This window comes from Neolamprologus multifasciatus, chromosome 3, assembly GCF_963576455.1.
Source record: "Neolamprologus multifasciatus chromosome 3, fNeoMul1.2, whole genome shotgun sequence".
NCBI lineage: Eukaryota > Metazoa > Chordata > Actinopteri > Cichliformes > Cichlidae > Neolamprologus > Neolamprologus multifasciatus.
The window spans coordinates 40,063,858-40,084,294 of record NC_140441.1 but is presented as its reverse complement, the minus strand read 5'-3'; the positions used below and the strand labels follow the sequence as shown (position 1 = coordinate 40,084,294).

Below are 20,437 nucleotides of genomic sequence, written 5' to 3'. Positions count from 1 at the left end.
TCCTCTCTGTTCGCTACAACAAGCTTTATAGCCATTATGACGTCAGAACAACTCCTGGAAATCACCTTCTTCAGAACAACAACTCTTTCCCAGACTTAAAACCAGATGTTTCCAATCATCAGTATTTGGGAACATAACAATTGTGTAAGACGAGTGTGCAGTTGTGTAAGATTGTAGGTCCAGGCTAATGAAAGTTCAGCGTCCTCATCTGACTTACTGTGAATGTGTTTTATTCTGCGTGCTCTGGCAAATATACTAAATGATAAATGATACATGATAATATTGGTGATAACCTGATGATAAGTGATACAGACTAATGAAGTAATGATGAAATAATGACCGTGCATGTGAATAATAACATAGTGACAGTAAAATAACATTCCTTTACGTAACAGTCAAGATGATTTTTAGTGCTGCGTTTGTTACTTTTAAAATTCTATATTTATTAAGTTATGCAGGCTTGTTTGCTCAACAAGGCTAAATAATTATATAAACTTTTCAGAATCTAAATAGTGTACTTTGGTAGAATTAAAAAATAAGTGTAGTGCAGGTCTAAGATGATTTTTAGTGCTGCTATCATCTAGTTCTGATTCTGGTTCTGTCTTGGTTACTGTTGTAGTCCTGTTTTAATTCCGGATCAGTTCTGGGTCTGGTTGAATTGGGGTTTAGTCCCTGTGTCTTGATACAGGCCCGACTTTGTTCTGCCTTGCTGCTTAATTAAAAAACTCGTTTAAGGTGTCCTGCACATGTGTGTGTGTGTGTGTATATATATATATATATATATATATATATATATATATATATATATATATGAAGTCATTCTTTTTTGAACAAAGCTCAAAACAGAGCCTAATAATCTTTCAGTCATTTCTACCCTCACTTAATTTCCTTTGGCTGCTCAGCTCTCACACAGTGGCTCAGCTACGCTCCAATCCCTCCATATTGTGGCCAATCACATGCGAGGATATAGGATAATATCATTATGTGAAAAACCGAGAGGGTGAGAGACGCAACAGTCAAGTGGAGCATGCGTCTGTCCTCTCAGTGAGTGAGTGAGACAGTAGACAGCGTTGAGGAAGGCTGTGCGAAAGCAAAAACACATAAATATGCCCGAGACCCGTAAACGAAGCAGCATCTGGCTGCAGTTTAAAGACTTTTTTTGTCTCGGTCTTGGTCTTGGTCTTGGTCTCGTCTCGGTCTCGTCTCAACTTGGTCTTGGTCTTGTCTTGGTCTCGATACCCTCTGGTCTTGGTCTTGTCTTGGTCTCGATACCCTCTGGTCTTGGTCTTGTCTTGGTCTCGATACCCTCTGGTCTTGGTCTTGTCTTGGTCTCGGATTAGGCGGTCTTGACTACAAGTCTAAGTTAAACCTTTACTCAAAAAGCATCTCTTGACCCAGCAGTCTTAGCTAATTATAGGCCAATCTCCAACCTTCCTTTCATATCAAAAATCCTTGAAAGAGTAGTTGTCAAACAGCTAACAGATCATCTGCAGAGGAATGGCTTATTTGAAGAGTTGCAGTCAGGTTTCAGAGCTCATCACAGCACAGAAACAGCTTTAGTGAAGGTTACAAATGATCTTCTTATGGCCTCTGACAGTGGACTCATCTCTGTGCTTGTCCTGCTAGACCTTAGTGCAGCGTTCTGCTGAAATTCAACTATATGTTCTCACTGATCCCGAATAAACCCCCTACGGCTTGATATAAGTCAGTAAACTCAAGCATTTAAAAACATTTTATGTACCCCCCCCCCCCACCCCCTCCATCATGAACGAGTTTTAACACTCTTCTTATCACCTCTTCTTATAAAACAGATTACTGTGCTTCAAAATGGATCAAATAAAGCTTGTTAGACACCTCATGGTTGGAGGTAAAGCAAGCACTCAGTGAAAAAGCGATCTGCTTTATATTAGCTCCTGTATTAAGCATCGCGCCTGCTTTAGACACCTTAGCAAAAGCAGCTCTTTGGCAGTTTGGTGGGAATTTAAAAAAATATCTTTTAAGTCTTCACTTATGACATGTAAAAACCCATTTGAAAAAATCCAGATATGCATCAGAGATAGAAAAAACTGAACTGCATTACAAAGGGATAAAAAGGAAATCTATATCATGTTATCCAGGGTTTGGTGATGCTTGGTGGTGCATGGGCACACGGCTGGATGTTTTGGCATGTTTCCTGACGTGCTCCTTTGGGGGTTGTGGTCGAGGTTCTACTAGGTGTTTCGCCAGGTGGGATTCTCAGGTACCTTGGGCCCTGTGCTTGCTCCATCTGTGGAGTCCCTGTTACTTCATGATAAACGCACATACACATACACATATTTGTTTGTGTGTCTGTTCAGTTCTTCTCTGTCTGTGCAGTTGGCAGCCCCTTGTGTTTTATTTTTTTTGCTATATTCTCTTTTTTATCTTTCCACATTGTTTTCCCATTTAAGAACAAGATGCTATTAGAGTAATCACACATTCCAGAAACTTGAGTAAACCTCAGCAAGTGTGTGTTAAGGCTCAAATTTAGTTTAGAGATGTTTACAAGTAAAGATTAAATCTCATTAGTATGTTTAAAAGCATATTTTATTGGTGTTTTACTAGATAGAACGTAGTATTTTAATACCAATACAAACAGTAGGTCCAAGCAGTAACATCAAACACTGAATGCATCTTTTACCATCTTTCACTGAGCAGTTTTAACCAAAATAAAATGGCACACCTATATTGAAATGGGGCCACATGCTGTGGGTTTTCCATATTATGAGTTGAATTTGGTGACTGCAGACCAACCTATGTGAAGCCTAATCCACTCGAAGTAATGAGCGACCTGTCAGACAGAGACACACAATGTTACTGTTTCTAATAATTCTAAAATGTGAAATAAGTACTATACAAGTCATACAAAATATACCACAATACATAACAGTCACTAAATCAACAATAGCTATACATGAAAAAAAGAAAAGAAAACAAAAAAACATGATGAGAGGAAGGCCTATTGAAAACTATTATCATTAGTAACTATTTATAATGCTCTAAAAATAAAAGAAACTGTCAAAACTATTTGGCTTTATACAAAGCATTTTTATCTAATTAAAGAAACAAACCATTAAAAAATAGTAAAACAAAAGGTCATGGAAAATTGAAATAGTCAAAAGCTACAGTTCTCCACGCGTCTAGGTGAGGATCTAAAAATGAGTCAAACCCACTGACTCCAGTTTTAAAAAGTCAAATTTTACAGCAGAAATAAACATGTTTACAGCCAATTACAAAAATTACACTTCAGGCTTATTTGACCACAAAAACAAAACCCTGATGTTTCTAATAGACTCCAATTTGTTCATGTAAATGGAGAGACCTCTTCACACAAAGGTTAATTATGGAGTTGCACAGGGTACATTTTCACTGCTATAGAGATGACACCCAGCTCTGTCTGTCCATGAAGCCAGATAACACACACCAGTTAGTTAAACTGCAGAAATGTCTTAAAGACATAAAATTTGGAAAGACCTCTAATTTTATGCTTCTAAATTCAGATAAAGGAATTCACATACGGTAAATGTTTGGACCCAGAACTTCCATTTCAGTTCGATATTCTGTATTATTTTGTCTTCTGGGTAAAGCATTTTATTTACTATGCTGTTAGTTCCCTGTTTACTTTTGTATTCCTATTCTGTCCTTCCTGTCTTGTCTCTGTTATTGTTATTTTGTCTCTGAGTGAAGTTCTTATGTTTTAGGCTACGTCCACACGTACACGGGTATTTTTGAAAACTGAGATTTTCCGTTTTCGTTTTAAAAAATAATCCCGTCCACACGTAAAGGCAGAAATGAAGGAAAACGCTGCTAGGAACATGCCAAAGCAACAGGTGGCGATATATTCCTAACCGCACAGAAATGTTGGCCAATCAGAAGTCTAGAAGCCTCGGTGGGAAAAAGTAAACAAAGCTGGGGCATAGAAGCAGAACCGAGTCGTATGTGTGGAGGGACAGTAACTGTGTGTGTATATGTAAGCATTTAAACACTGCAGAGAGTACAATTAACAGTAACAGTATTGTAGAAATTCATTTCACCGAAACAATAACGTGGCGCACAGTGTGACGTCAAAAAATGCCCACACCTTTGATGCTGCTTTTTCTGCATTTTCTGCGTTTTTCACGTCCACACGTAAACGCAAAAACCGAGTTTTCAAAAATATCCACCCTGGCCGGAGTTTTTAAAAATCTCAGTTTTCAGTGACCAAAAACGCCGTTTATGTGTGGACGAAAGGCGCAAACGCATAGAAAAATCTGCGTTTTCAAAAATACCTGGGTACGTGTGGACATAGCCTTAGTCCAGGTCTCAGTGTTAGTCATTTCCTGTCAAATTTCTCAAGCCCTGTGTGCCTTGTGTTCCTCTATCTGATTAGTCAGTTATTGATTTCAGCCTTGTCTCCACTTGTTGCCTGTTCCCTCATCATCCCGTGAATTTATATATTGTGTCAGTCTTTATTGTGTTCTGACTCAAGTCCAAATCCGGGTTGTCACACAGCTGATCCTTGACACTTGCAGCACATGTACACAGTATGTACCCCTTTGTAATAAATTTCTCCTTTGTATAGTTTAGTATTGTCTTTGTGTACTGTACCTGTGTATAAACTCCAGGGAATCCTGGCTGTCCGCACCTCTCACCCCAGCTGACGATGCCCCACAAGTAGGAAACTCCCAACTCATCCACACAAACCAGAGGACCTCCACTGTCGCCCTGACAGGAGTCCACGCTGCCCTCCACATCACCTACAAATAAACACATTTCCATCTGTACTATATCCAGGTTGCAGTAGTCCAGCTGTGTATAGATCACTCACCTGCACACATCATGCCTGGTTTGAAGCGGTTTCCATAGAATCTGCCGCAATTGTCGATCAGCGAAACGTTGGCCCAGAGCAACACTGAAGCTGACCTCCCCTCTGGACACAACGACAGGAATATTTAATCTTTGCTCATTAATCAAACCAGCTGATGGGAAAACATAACTTCACAAAGTACATACAAAGTAAATGTAAACATTTTAACATACAAAGTAGATGGAGATATAGATCAATACTGTTGCATTCTTGTCTAATAAAAGTCTTCTTTGTCCTGTTTTTCACTTCATGATGTTCCAGATATATTCAGCTTGTGTAAGATCTGGACTGTCAGCAGGCCAATTTAGCACCTGCACTGTTTTACATTGAAGTCATGCTGCTGTAATAGCTAGAGGGTTCTGTTTAGCACTGTTTTGGTTAATTGTGCATTTTTCCTGAAAAAGATGGAACCTGAATGAGAGAGCATGTTGCTCTAAAGCATATATATACCTATATACCTTTCAGCATTAATGGTGTCTGTTTCTTCACGGGATCGTTGGGCTAACCTGTGTCAGTGTAGCTCCGACTTGCTTAGTGATTTCTTTGTATTTCCTACTGCTTCTATCTAACATCTATCTCCTCTCCTTTTACAGGCTTCCCCGGACCCCTGCTTGTTATCCTGCTTTGTGGACCCTGAGTGGATGTGAACGAGTGAGCTTTTAATGGATTGGACTTGGAGTGCTTGTGAGTCACAGACTTTTTACCAGTTTTAGTCCTGCAATTGAGTCCTGCAGCTAACAAACCTTTACATTAGGCACTAATACCGTCACAGATGCAGTCTTGATGCATGCTCAATCATCCAGGGAAGTAAATCTCCAAAAAGTTGATTCTGTTCATCTGGACGTAGCGTTTTGTGGGAGAAACGTTTCGTCACTCATCCAAGTGACTTCTTCAGTCTCAGCGGACTGCAGGTTTCCCCAAATCTTATAAACAGTACATTTGTACACTGTCAAAGCTGGAAGGCACCTAAAGAAAGCTCCAGCCGATCCAGGAGAGAAGGACAACCGCTGCCCAAGCGAAAACCTGTAGTGATCCCATATGTGTCAGGAGTATCGGAGCAGTTGAGACGCATTTTTTCTAAACACCAGGTCTCTGTGGCTTTTAAACCCCAAAACACGCTGCGCCAAAATCTGGTCCACCCCAAGGATCGGGTCCGCCGACACAAACAGAGTAACATAGTGTACGCTGTTAAGTGCCAGGAGGATTGCCAGGATTTATACATCGGGGAAACCAAACAACCTCTGGTGAAGCGGATGGCACAACACAGAAGAGCTACCTCGTCAGGCCGAGACTCTGCAGTCTATTTACACCTACAGACTAGTGGACACTCTTTCAAGGATGACGATGTACACATCCTGGACAGGGAGGAATGCTGGTTTGAGCGCGGAGTCAAGGAGGCCATTTACATGAAAAGGGAAAGACCATCTCTGAATTGAGGAGGGGGCCTAAAGGTACATCTGTCACCATCTTACAATGCTGTGATTGCAGCCATTCCCCAACTCTCTGTGAATGGGACTCATGGCCATTGATCAGTGGTCTTTGATCAGTGGGTTTTGGTCAGTGGTTGTTGATCAATGGTCATGAGAATTTGCATAATTAAGATTAAGGAACTGACCTCCCAGCCCATTGTTCCTTCAGTGGGCTGGTTTCAGTCATTATGCAAATGTACTGTTTATAAGATTTGGGGAAACCTGCAGTCAGTTGAGACTGAAGAAGTCACTTGGATGAGTGACGAAACGTTTCTCCCACAAAACGCTACGTCCAGATGAACAGAATCAACTTTTTGGAGAAGTCAGAGATGCAGGTTTTTGACCTGAGGACTGCCAACAAATGAGATGTTCCCTCTCTTTTTAGTCCAGAGGATTTTTTCACAGAACAATTATGTGGGATTGTATGTATTGATGAATATATATATATATATATATATATATATATATATATATATATATATATATATATATATATATATATATATATATATATTTGGCTTAAGGGAAGTAAAATACTCAATGGGAGTCATTAAACCTCAACCTAAACCTCATTAAACCTTTCATATTATACAGTTATAGTACAATATGAAAATGGATATACAATCTAAAAAAAAAATAGGAAGCAAATAATTAATTGCTTAATTACAATTAAGCAAAACAAATAAGTCTCAACCCTAACTTGATGAAAATCCAAGTATGAATTTAAAAGTCGACAAATAAATTATAAAGTGACAAAAAATGAAATGAACAGAATCAACTTCCGGAGATTTACTTACCTGGATGATTGAGAATGCATTAAGAAGATGATCCCCTTTCATTTTTAACCTCGATTGAACAACATTACTGTTCTTCTTGTAACAGGAAAATATGATTTTTTTTATCCATACCTGCAGTTCGTCCCCACCCAGAGATACTGCAGGTGTGGTTGGGCTGGAAGAGGTGTGTGGACCAGGGAACACAGACTGCGCTTATTGCTGGATTGTCCTCAAAACATTTCTCTGTGAATGGAAGCTTCTGGAGTTTTACCAGAGCGATGTCGTTTTCATATGTGTTGGCAACATAACTGTGAGACATTAAAAAAAAAAAGTTCTTATTTGATTACACATATTTGATTATAAAGTAACCATATTTAGCTTTTTCTTATTTCTGTGATATATCTGCTGTTCCAGTGATGGATGTTCATATGTAAATACAAGTAATCTCAGCGAGTCATGAGCTCAGACCTCAGACTTCTCTCAACATTCAGTTTCACTCAGCTTTCTTCTGTCATTGGATCTTTATGATATCATTTACCCACAATGGGAATCCCAAATACGGTCATCTCAGGTGCAGAAGCCTACCTACCCACCAAATAAGGGGGAAGTTGCCTGACAGAGGATGAACTGAGTGTCCTAACTAAGGCCCAGTATAAGAAAAATTGGTATTTCTAACTGTGGATCATTCAAAACTGATTTTTTAGAATGAAAAAAAGAAAAAGAGGGCAGCACGGTGGCACGGTGGTCCTGAGAAGGTCCTGAGTTCAATTCCAACATCAGGCTGGGGTCTTTCTGTGTGGAGTTTGCATGTTCTCCCCGTGTTTGCGTGGGTTCCCTCCGGGTACTCCGGCTTCCTCCCACCGTCCAAAGACATGCAGCTTGTGGGGATAGGTTAATTGGATAATCCAAATTGTCACTAGGTGTGAATGTGCGAATGAATGTGAGTGTGAATGGTTGTCTGTCCCTGTGTGTTAGCCCTGCGACAGACTGGCGACCTGTCAAGGGTGTACCCTGCCTCTCGCCCTATGACAGCTGGGATAGGCTCCAGCGCCCCCCCCCCCCCCCCCCCCCCCCCCCCCCGACCCTGAAAAAGGATAAGCGGAAGCGAATGGATGGATGGATGGATGGAAAAAAGAAAAAGATGTACCTGTAAACGAATAGAGTACATTTATGTATAGATAGTGTTGTTCATACTTTGGGTGGATAATGATGTCCTCAACAGGAACAATGTCAGTTGTGTCTTGAGCTCGAGATTTTTTCCAGAGGGAAAACTTCACTCTGAAGGCACGGGGGTTGGGTCTGTAAACAGCAAGGGAGAAAAATATGGTTATTGCTGACTTCCAAGGCACAGCATGACTTTTAACTGCACTGACCAGAGCACTGGCTAAATTTTTCTGGAAATTGTATCAAATTTACACTACTTTTGAAAGTGATGGTACCAGGAGAGAAAAACCCTAATGTGTGAGGACTTTTAAAGCAATGCCTAGTCTTAAAAAAGTGTTTTAAAACCTTCAATGTGTTGGTGTTAGGAAGGGGGAGTGGTGTGAGTGATTTGTCTGACCTGACACAGTGAGCTGCAGTGATGACCCAGCAGCCTCCGATATAAGCTCCTCCACAGTCAATCCTCTTGTTTTCCTCCAGAGCAATCTGCCACTGGATTTGGGTCTACACACCAACAGGAAGATATGTGGCAGGTTATTCATGTGTTGCTTGTTACTTATGATGACAGTTATCATTCAGTTGTGCCAAATGGGGTGTGGCATTTTCGTGCTGAAATAAGCAAGACCTTCTATGAAAACAATGTCATCACAGAAACAGACATGGCATTATCCTCTTTCTTGAGAGGAACGGTAATGGAATTCTTCATTATGTTCCCAATGGTTTCAAATTTACTCCGTGTGATGATGCTCAGCTGGGATTTGAATTTGTGGACGTCTGCTAGAGTAACAGAACTATCAAGAGAGAAACTGGGGTTTCTTTTCTTTTAGTCTATGTGACTTGTTGTTTGGTTAGTTTTAGCCACCAAAGTGATTTGGTTAGGTTTGGGAGTATATCATGTTTTGATTTAAATTTGTATGTCTGAGCAAGGTAGCATGCCATGACATAGCATTTTGGATTTAACCAACAGGCCTATCATACACTATCATACACTAGGCAAGAGGGTTAGGGCTTCAAACAGGTGGAGCATCTGAGGATCTACAGGACCATAAAAATCCCTTTGGGTATTTAGCATCAGAGGGAGATCCTTATGCATCATTGTAAGAATGACAAAACAAAACAAAACCACATAGTAGCAGCAGGAACGGTAACTGTACTCAAAAAGTTATGTTGATTCCAGCTCACCGGCTTTGCTGGTACTCCCCCGACTACCCTCTTGACTCTTCCATGGGTACTCTGTCCTCGTTGCACCACTTCCTCATCATCCACTGTGGTAGCATTTGGAATGCCACAGAACAGCTTGGCCTCCAGGTGTTTTCTGTTGGCCTTCGTTTCTGGACAAAGTTAACAACACACAAAGCTATATAACACAGAGTTTTGTTGAAATTCATACCCTGGGGACTAGATATCCCTGTATATAAGGTGATCGTGTACCCTCAGGACTGATTTAAAGAACATATGCAAATTGAAATGAGGGTTACAATAGGTCAGAGGTTCCTAAACTGGTTTTGCTAGGCCCTCCTTTGTTTTAAAAGAAAAATCTTTGTGACTATTTTTTCATACTGCGCCCCCCACCCCCACCCCCCTAGGGGGCGGGCCCCACATTTTGAGAACCTCTGCAATAGGTAGACTTCCTCCTGTTCTAATCATATAGTATGTGAGAGGGTTACACACTAATACTAGTGACTAATTCTGGATTGTAGTTGGCAGTCCAGTGTATCCCAACTGGATTAGATTAAGCTTTGGAATCCATGCAAACTTCTGAGGTTCTCTTATACCAATGATTAAAGGTCTCCTAAACTGTAGCTAGAAGAAAACTGTTGTCAAAAAATGTCATCGTCTACTATAGCATCAAGATTATCTAATCATTGCATATAAAATAAGATGTGCCACCACCTCTGATAAGTCACTTTTAATCTACATACCATTCATTGGAGAGATGTACTCTGAAATACAGGAAGAAAAAATAATTTCTATCATCATCACTAATTAAAACAGTGAAATATTCAAACAGCTGCCGTGAGGATTTCATTTACCTGAATTTTTGGACAGACTTTTCCGTGAAAGTGATTCTACAGAAAACAGAAACATATTGCTATGAGGAGTCGGGTGCATGGGAAAAAAAACTGATGGTTGTGGACTATGTGGCTATGAAAGTCATTCACCAGAAGTTGGCGTTTTTTTAACTGTGACAACTATTTGTATTGTGGTTATATGAAGCAAACCACATGACACTATCAGTGTAAACAGGTGTTAAATCTAATCTTTCTAATCTAATCTTTAAAAGATTAGATGACACAGTTTAATTTAGTTTAACGTAATAGAAATTTAGCAAAAATGTATATTACGGTAATCATAAGGAGCTTTCAGATTACAGGAGCATTTTTGCAACTTGTATTCCAGACTTACACTGTGTCACAACATAAACTTTTGAGTTACCTAAGTTAGATTAATACTGTTGACATATTCAAGAAAGGTCCATGTTAAACTTGGCTGTGTAAGTAGCAGTAAGTTATAGTTAGAATTTCTGCTGGTATACTGTTCTTGGACTAATCTTGCTCCAAGATGTAACTAGCCTTTATATAATTGCCAAAGTTTGGGTAGATCAGGAACCCAAGTGAAACCAGTTTTACAAGTGGAAGAAACTAAATTGCAAAAAAACAAACAAAAAAAAAACAACAAACAACTTTCTAAAAGCAAACATCTGTTTTTCTAAAACTGTGTGGAAGTAAACATATGTTGTGCCTTACTTTGCTTTGACTTAAATTTGTTTGATTCATCCTCGCCATCCAGGCAGTCGATCTTGCCATCAACGAGTGCTTCTTTATGAATACACACTCCCGTTTTACAGTGGAAAGCATCTTCTCTGCACTCTGATAAATACAATGATTCACATTGTAAAACTTGGGGCACAAAGCTAAGGTAAGATCATTTCTGATTGTGTTTGTGTGTGTGTAGTTTTACTTTTGCAGCACATCTCATCACTTTGGTCACCACAATCATCAATTCCGTTACACGTCTGGCGTTGACCCACACGCTTTCCATTCGCACAGGTGAAGGGATGGTCTAAAACAGATAGAAGACTCAAACTTCTTTTAGAGTAGAGGAGAAAATATTTGATTCTGATGAAGAAAATTATTTATTAATGAAGACCGAGCATCACTGTCTCTAAATTTTCAAATTCAGGGAGTCATATGAGCCTGATGATGATAAAAATGTTCATGTTGGGTTTCAGAAGCTGAAAGATGGGTTGACAGTTTAGATTGTGAATACAGAAATGTTTATTTAGCAACTCAATTTTTTTGAGAAAGCTCAAATAAATGTCTAAGATACAAATTTATACCCAACAAGAAGTCCCTGCTGAGTGCAGTTGCACTTGCAGAGGACTAACGACGTTTAAGGTGAGTTTTTTTTTTTATATCAGTTAATTAGTTTATTCTAGAAGTTCCACTGAATTTTCCAACAATCCATTCATCTTCTGCTACTTGTCTAGGTCCAGGTTGCAAGGGCATAGTCTATACATAGACACCCAAACGTCCCTCTTCCCAGGCACCTTTTCGAGCTATTCTGGTGGGGGACACTGAAAGGTTTCCAAGAGAGGTGTTATATCTGAAAAATGTGTTAGGTCAGCTCTGTGGTCTCCTTATATTTGGACCAGTCCGAAGCACCTAACCCCGAAGGCAGGCAGAAGGCATAATGGTCTGATAAACTTTTACTTTTAGACATTAATTCATACACATTTTCTTAATAGTGTTGATTCAGAACAATTTTAAGTTATTTCTAAATGCATTTATGATAAGTACAAGTACCTTAAGAGCACCCTGAAAACCTTCTTACAGTTCAAATTTACCAATTACAAATTTGTAAGAGTACATTGTTTTCTAACCACAGACAAGAATACAGTAGAATTACCACATACTGACCTGTTGGTGCTGTTGATTCCTGGTAACAGGTTGCAGTAGCAACTAACGATCCTTCTGTAACCTCCACTTTGTTGTAGATAACACACTCAGCTAAGGACGTTTCATAACCTTGGCAGTAGACACTAACACATCTGCGTGGAAGCTGTGTGGAAGCTGTCAAGGTGTTGTACTTCACTGTGTTTTTGGATGCTGCACCCCTGTACACACAATGTTAGAAGTGTCTGACTCTAATACTGTGGTTATTTGCTGAATTACATTTTTATTGACTAGCAGATGATAAACATGTATATTTATCCTATATGTTCATGCTTTATTATTCTTAATTTGTGTAATATCTCTCACAGTGGTTTCTTCTGTTCCTTGCAAGCCACATTAGCAGCAGCCATGTTCCACATCTTCTTACACACCAGTAATTCCTCCCCACCATTGCTGTCAGGAACAAACAACTTGACTAATCCGGTTTCCTCATCTATTGAAGTTCTGAACTTTGGACCATTTACTGTTGTGAGAAAAAGAGGCTAAAGTAACATAAACAATTTGTAGGAATCTCAGAAAGAATCACAAAGCTTTGAATGCATCAGAAAGAGCGAACCATCACAGTCATCCCCAAAGTGGGACATGTGGGATTTCCTGGTCCGGCATGAGAGCGCCATCACCTGGAAAAGAGATTAAATAGAAATTTAAAAATAGTGGCACCTAAATGAGCAATATAATCTAATGTTCTATAACCTTGTTACAGATCAACTGTGTCTTGGTTAGGTCAGGATAGTTTTGATTTTTAGCTAGGAAATCTTAGGAAATCTTAAAAACAACTGTACAACCAAAATGCCTGTCTGTGAAGGTTCTCAGTCATCCAGGTCATTGTAGTCTAAAGAGCTTGGAAAGAAAAGTGTCTGGACTTCTTAGAGTTTCTTGAAGACGTTTCACTGCTCATACGAGAAGCTTCTTCAGTTCTAAGAGCAATTGGTGAAGAGCATAGTTGGACTGGCATACCGATTTGCCCGGTGGGCCGATGGTGGTTTTTCGTTTTTTCCCCGTAATGGTATAAACACTGAAAGGTGGTGGATTGTCCAGATGAAGGGAGATGTGTAAAAATAACTCAGTTGTTTGGTGGTGGCTATTGCGGAGCTTCCACAGATTCAGTAACATTAGCAAGTGGTGGAGGCCAGCAGATGCAACACGCTGGCAGGTGGATGACAGAAAGGCAGGAGGAGCAGAGACCCGAGGCGGTGAACTGAACTTCAGGTAAGAAGTTATGACCTGCAGTCTATCTGGGTCAGATATAAACCAAGTTTAGGTGGAGTTTATTTTCATTATGCTGACTTTTTACAGTCAGTTACAATAACTCGTACTGCGTACTAGCTAGCATGACGGAGTTTATATACTGCTGGGTGGGTGCTATGATTTTATTGATGTTGGACTTGTTTTATTTTATTCATAAGGTTAGTTAGTAGAGTTTCCAACCGTCCTGTAAAAAACGGAATCGTCTCGTATTGAGGTGAAAAGGAACAGTTTGTCACGGACTTGAGCTACAATGAAAAAGACACAAAGCTGGAGTTACTCTGCGTCTTTGCTGCACAGCTGCCTCTTCTTCTCTCATTCTCCCCCCTCCCCCTCCTGTTTCTACTTCAATCATGAAACTGATCAATGATCAGCTGATCGGCTTTTCTCTCTTGTTTGTTTATCGCCCACTTTGCGCCAGAAAGAAGAAACCGGCGGATGTCACGCTAAACAACAGCAGCACGTTTAAACTTGATCAGCTGTTGTTAGAATTTATTTAATATCTATTTCTAGTATCAGCTGATGTTTGCTGGAGCCACAGCTGTAAAAGCTGCTGGTCATGATATCGGTTTGGTTATCTGCTGAGAGGGAAACATGTAGATGAAACCAGGAGATGTCCTTACTGAATCATCAGAGCTGAACAGGTGATGGAGAAACAGGTTTACCTTTTAGGTGACATGAATGAGTTGAAGGGAAGTTATGAACTGTTTCTGAGAGACAAATAACACCAGGATCCTTTTCTAAGTAGCTGACAGCTGGTAACTGTGCAGGGGTGGATCTAGCAAAGGTTTGCCAGGGGGGCAGGTAGGGCATTAACAGGGAAAGGGGGCACAAAGAAATACTTTTCTTTGTTATGTCATTTAAAAACTTTGAATAAATAATTATCTGAATCTTACAACAAACGTTTTCATCTGATGTAAAATGTATAGAAATCCATTATTGTACATAGTATTTTTTTTAGGGTCCCAACATAATTTCTTCAGAAGTAAGTACTGTACATGATGCCAGTATTTTCCCACATTTTCTAGATACTGTACCAGTACTGTGTGTAAAATGCCATCAAAAAGTCAATTAAGTTTTATTCTTTCTCACCTGTTTTTCTATCTCCTTTCACTTATTAAAAGTTGCCATGTTAGAAAAAATATTTTGCCCTGCCATGCTGTTTATTGATGTGGCAAATGAATGGTTTATGAAAATATATCTAAATTTGCCATCAGTAATCAGTAATGATCATGTCTCACCTCTAGTCTTCTCTGTCTTAATTTCAGGTTTTCACCACGTGTTGCAGATAGTTCAGGAGGTTAACTCGACCAAGCAGTCTACTTTCGGTACTGTTTAGAATACCAGAATAGGGAGGATGGTGTAGGTTTAAGTTTATTAGACTGATGCATATGTACCAACAAGACAGTGTACATCACTGTGACAACAGCGTGTGTTTTCATTCAAAGGCTTTATGGTTTTTCCTATAATATCTGGTGGGCCGGTCTCTAGTCAAAATGCCCAGGCCGATTTTTTGTTCCAGTCCAGCTGAAGAGCCACAGATTTTAAGCCCTACGGGTGTGTCCCCACGACGGTCATGGAGCCCCTATTGATCCTCTGTCTAATCACATGAGCCAAGGTGTGAAAACGGGTGTGGGTCACAATCAGCCAGGGTTTTGAGTGAACCCATTGTGAAACCTGGCCCCACCCTATCATGTGATATTCTGAGGTCAGATGGCCCAGGATGTGAGTGGGTGTAAAGGCATCTGGGAAAGGAACTCAAAACTGGATTATAGATGGCAGACAGTTGGTGTCATAAACCACCGCCTCTGTTCAAAGATGGTCGCTCACAGTGGACATAGATGGCTTCTTTCACTCCTCTTTCAAACCATCTGTCCTCTCTGTGTCCAAAATGTGAACATTAGCATCTCCGAAAGAGTGACCTTTATCCTTTAGATGCAGATGGACTGCTGAGTCTTGCCCCGTGGAGGTGGCTCTTCTGTGTTGTGCCATGCATTTAAGAAGTGGCATTTTGGTCTCTCCAATGTAGAGGTCTGGGCATTCCTCGCTGTATGCCATACAGTACATTGTTTGTGTTTAGGAGTTTTGTCTTTGGAATGAACCAGTTTTGATCTCAGTGCATGTACACTATATTGCCAAGTATCCACTCACCCATCCAAATCATGGAATTCAGGTGGCCACCAGTGTATAAAATTAAGCACCTAGGTATGCAGACTGCTTCTACAAAACATTTGTGAAATATTGGTCACCTGATGATCCACAGTCACCGGTTAGTGGTATTATAACAAAGTGGAAGAGAGCAACTCGAAATGCTGGGTCCTGTAAAATCACAAAGCTGGGTCAGTGGATGAATAGTGTGCAAATTCTCTGCTGATTCATTAGCTACAGACCTCCAACCATCATTTGGCCTTCAGACCAGCTCAGGAACATGGAGAGCTTCATCGAATGGGTTTCCATTACTGGTATGGTTTACTGGTATGCACAGATTCCTGACCTCAACCTGATAGAAGACCTTAGGGATGATTTAGAGTGGGGACTAACAACTAGGTCTTCTTGTCTAATATCAGTGTCTGCTAGTTTAGTTCCTGACTGGTTCCTGACTGAAGATATAGCAGTCATACCTAGGACTATAATGAGTTACCTGGCAGTAGGATCGGTAGTTCCTGTTGTCATGGCCACAAACTGGGTTCACATTCTCAACGGGGCACAGATAAGGAGGTTTACATGTGCACTTTCCTTCAACGCAACGCTCCCATGGAAGGCAAAAAGCCACATCACATGATGCACGAGTCTTCCTAATAAATGTAGACCAACAGATCAGGCAGACTGCAAATCACACAATAATCATGCAAAAATATGATTATTGTGTGATTTGCAGTCACACAATAATCATATTTTGAATGGAATAACAGAATAACCTTTTGTGTTTCCTTCATGTCACTTTTATCAGGAAGAAATAAATAATCTCACAATCTCCAGGGCTGAAAAATTAACATTAACATTCAAAATAAAAAAAGAAGTGTTTCCTTTCCACCAAATAGCTTGCCCTAGGATAAGTAGCTACAGTAAAACCAAGTGCCCCATCTGCAATCACTGGAAAAAATGTAATTCCACTTTAAGTCCACTTTAAGCTCCAAAAGGGAGTTAGCCCATGTTAAAATGTTCAACTTTTACAGGAGGAATAAATATGTTTTCAGCCTACAGGACAAATCTTCTACAGCACAGCTGTTTAAATTGGATTATTACTTCATCTGCTTATGGTCACTTTTGCCTTAAAAAAATCAAGAGAGGAAAGCACTGCAGGTGAGCTGCAAAAGATAACTCCAACCAAGGTGAAATTAAATCACTTAAGCACACAAGTCCACATACCAACATTGAAATGATTCCAGATACTCATTGCTCTCAGGTGTCTCTGGGGCTTTGGTAGTAGCCAGTAGGGTGGGAAGTGGGGTTGGTAAGTTTGGTATCTGGATTTTCTGATCCGTCTGCTCAGTCTGCTCGATCTGCTCAGTCACATTGGGCTGATCATCTACGTGTGCTCGGTCACTTTTGTCTGATGGTTTTACCTGGAAAAGCAAAAAACCCATAGTATAGTTACACTGTGGTAGTATCTATCCAAAGCAACACTGGGTGATAAAAAACTTCAATTGTCACGGTTCTGGGTCATTTCGACCCAGCATTTTGAATTTCTTATGTTTTGGTTTATTTTTGCATTATGGATTATTTTCTTATTGTCTGGTGCTTTGATCATGATTATAAATATGTCATATTTTTGGTGAGGGATTAGTTTTTTGGTGGTGTCTCATGTTTAGTATAGTTTGAGTTCCATGTGTTATATTCTTTCGGTCTCAATGAGTGGTGAACGGCTGTGAAGTTAAAACTCTTTGGAATCAGGTGATTATTTTTTATAGACCCTGTATTTTACCTTTATGACCTTTATAATGCTCCAATTTTTCCAAGCTTGGAAATATCACTGAAAAGCTGGGTCTCCTCCCAGTCTAATCCAGTCAAACTACCCTACCCTCAAAAGTGTAGAGACACTGGTGCCCCCCAACTGGTTTGCTGGTCTTAAACTTGTGATGGTTCTATTGGTATTTAATACTGGTTAGTCATCAACATTGTCCCTAAAGTTTTCTTGGCTACATCACTAAATAATGAAGAGTCAGTTTTTCAAAGATGGATTAAACTTTGTCTTTGGTCTTAACCTTATTTCAGTGAGGGTCTTCACTTCTTGTACTTTGGGTGTAAATGTATTGAATGTATGGAAAACCTACTACAAATCCATTAATTCATCTATTATCTTGCACTTGTTCAAGCGAATCACACAGATTTGCAATCTGATGAACACATTGGAAGGCAGTTTGGGGGTTCAGTATCTTGCAAAAGGATACTTGGAGACTGGAGCAGGCAGGGATTGAACAACCAGCCTTGGTTAGTAGATGACCTGCTATGTAGCTAGATAACCCTGTCCACAAGCAAGCAACTGAAACCCTTTTCTGGGGCTCAGGCAGGACTGGGCAAAACCCCCAAAATAAAAATGGATCTCCAGAGGGGTTGGCAACTTGCAAAGATAGTCACTGGGGTTGAGTGAACTGTGGGGTGGGGCCAGCAGGTCTGTCCTGGAAAATAATTCTGATGCTAATCTCAATGTTTTCTCCCACACTACAACCCACAGTAACTAATCCATGCCCTTCTTTTGTGGACTATAACCCCCTTTATGTTGTTTGTTTATGCTGCTACTGGATGACTGCCAATAAAAGTTCATTTGGTTTGGCCCTTTAAACACACACAACCTTTCCAAACCTAAAGTCTTATCCATATTTCTGAGGTCGTTTCACTGATAACAGTCAGCTGTTACTGGACCTGAGAGTAGTTACTGGACCTGCCATCAAGATGGCAAACCTTTCGCTCTCCTGTTAATCACCAGTAGCTCCCTATGGCCTGTCTACCACTTAACCTTTTAATTTGATGAAAACTTTGTCTAGACTTCACCAAGAACAGGATGGAAACTGGATCAATTTAACAGTATGCAAACGGACTTTTTTGCTTAATGCTTAGTCTGGAACTGGATTTTAGTCAAAATTTATAGAAAAATGGTTTATTCATTTTTTTTATTCTTTGTTATTTTATTTGTTTATTTTATTTTATTTACAGTTTTAAAGCTAAAGTAGCCTATTTATAGTAGGAATTTCATTAATCACACGTAAGACTCCATATGTTTAGAGCTGCTAGGTGTAAAGTTCATTAAACTGTCTGTTTGGTATTAATGAAGATAATTGCTAAATTACAGAAGATATGCAATTTAGTTATGTAATTTTAGTCACATTTCACATTAAATCACTTTATTTATGTACATCTATTGGAAATACTAGCCTGTGACCTCTGTTATAAGGCTTAAACATGTTCTGCAGCTTTTTAAAGCAACACATACAGCTGCATTGGTGGAAATATGTTGCTTCAGGTGGGCAGAAGGTCAAAACAACAACTCGCTAACCAGGGTACCTGATCACTCCATGGTTTCAACCAAATTTGAGCACTTTTGGGTCTAGAACATCAGGATACTGTTGGTGATTAAGGTAAATAAATCATATATGGGCAAATGGTTCATATCACTTGGTAGGCTTGCCTGTTGGATTCCTGCCGTAAGAGTCCGGGTTTTTCAAACTCAGTCACGCTGACTGATTACATTTGCCACAGTGAAGCCTCCAATTCCCCCAAAGCCCAACCTCAAATGTTATCTTTATAAATTTGCATTCAGATCTAAGTGATTTTACAAAACTGTTCAACAGTTTTTATAATAGCCCATTTAAAACAGAACTAAAATTATAGCAACTGTAAATTCTGTAAATTTGCTAAATCTCAGTTAGTTATTACACAACACAGTACTGAATACTGGCCTCATTAGCCATGTAGTGCAACTCTGATCAACAGATCAACAAAACTGATAAAAGAGAGGCTAACTCACCATTTCAAAATGAATGAAGAGAAGAAGTAGCAAGGAAACAGAAACTCTGGCAGATCTCATCCTGGCAAATGTAACGATAACAATGAAACTGTAAAATTGCTCTCGTCTTTTCAGTTTTCGTCCCTCAGAAATGTTTCAACAAGCAAATTAAAAAAACAAACAAACAAAAAAAACAGGCATAAATCTCTCAAAATAAGCTGCAGCTACAGAGAGTTATTCTCTCTGTTAGGGAGCAACGGGTCTCTTCTGCCCACTGATGTCGTCCCCAATCAATCATCAGCTTGTCTGTGTGGACACATAAGTACACAAAATGATTGATCCAGCTGATGATGAAGAGTAGGGGGGAGGGGTTGTTGAAGGGCTCCTGGAGAGAACCCAGATTTTAGCGATCAAAACAAATATGTGTTTGGAGGGTGTTATAACTAAGTTACCAACTTACATGATGAGAAGTAAGAATTTCAGGAAGATGTTGCTTTTTTAATCTGGACAGATTAGGCTGTAACTTAACCTCGTGATGAACCAAACAACGATGTGCAGTAATGCCTATAAGGTTAAACAAGGACAAATTGAAATAATAGCAGAGATTTATTCAGAGATTTGTGGTGTGTGTTGTTTGGCAGACCGTTTACTGTCTTTTTACCATGACTGTGCCAAATTATTACAACAGTAGAATTAAACGTATGTTTTTCTTGGCTTACTAGTTTAAGATAGATTAACACAACTCTGAATTGGGTTTGCTGTGAGAGGAGCTGTTAATGAAGCTGGTTTTTAAAGGATGTGTAGCAGAAATATAATGAAGCAAAATGTTTAAATTTTGAGATTTATAAAAAATCTGAAAAAAGTGTGCTTCTATAATGTATGTGATTTTTTTCATGCCCACGTTCTCTGTCCATGCATTTGGATGGCAGCTTTAAAAACAAGCACAGGAGGATTGCCTATGCAGTCCTGTAAGCAGTAAGACTTTCTAGGATAATTTAAATGAAGCAAAATTACATTCTAAA

At 39.6% G+C, this 20,437-nt stretch overlaps 1 protein-coding gene across 2 annotated transcripts; it reads right to left on the bottom strand.

The window, feature by feature from the left end:
- Positions 1-2,547: 2,547 nt before the first annotated feature.
- cfi (complement factor I) lies at positions 2,548-19,717 on the bottom strand. 2 transcript variants are annotated; one of them, XM_085145068.1, is made up of 17 exons: positions 19,437-19,717; positions 16,841-17,037; positions 16,113-16,266; positions 12,783-12,846; positions 12,533-12,689; positions 12,191-12,387; positions 11,232-11,333; positions 11,018-11,140; positions 10,304-10,339; positions 10,193-10,213; positions 9,453-9,601; positions 8,671-8,774; positions 8,304-8,408; positions 7,242-7,417; positions 4,826-4,927; positions 4,606-4,754; positions 2,548-2,809 (listed from the first exon to the last, which is right to left on the bottom strand). In XM_085145068.1, the coding sequence occupies exons 1-17, from the start codon at positions 19,494-19,496 to the stop codon at positions 2,741-2,743; spliced, it is 1,965 nt and encodes a 654-aa protein (XP_085001194.1). In that variant the 5' UTR covers positions 19,497-19,717; the 3' UTR covers positions 2,548-2,740. The 2 variants fall into 2 exon arrangements, with proteins under 2 accessions (XP_085001194.1, XP_085001203.1); XM_085145077.1 differs by lacking the exon at positions 10,304-10,339 and having other exon boundaries at positions 10,193-10,240.
- Between the last annotated feature and the right edge of the window lie 720 nt (positions 19,718-20,437).

Bases quoted from the DNA above. Each gene is read 5' to 3' on its own strand.
- cfi (XM_085145068.1), bottom strand. From the start codon at position 19,496: ATGAGATCTGCCAGAGTTTCTGTTTCCTTGCTACTTCTTCTCTTCATT. The intron at 12,388-12,532 runs GTGAGAGATATT...TTGTGTGTACAG, and splicing joins AAGGAACAGAAGAAACCACT to GGGTGCAGCATCCAAAAACA. The intron at 11,334-12,190 runs GTCAGTATGTGG...TATCTGTTTTAG, and splicing joins GGAATCAACAGCACCAACAG to ACCATCCCTTCACCTGTGCG.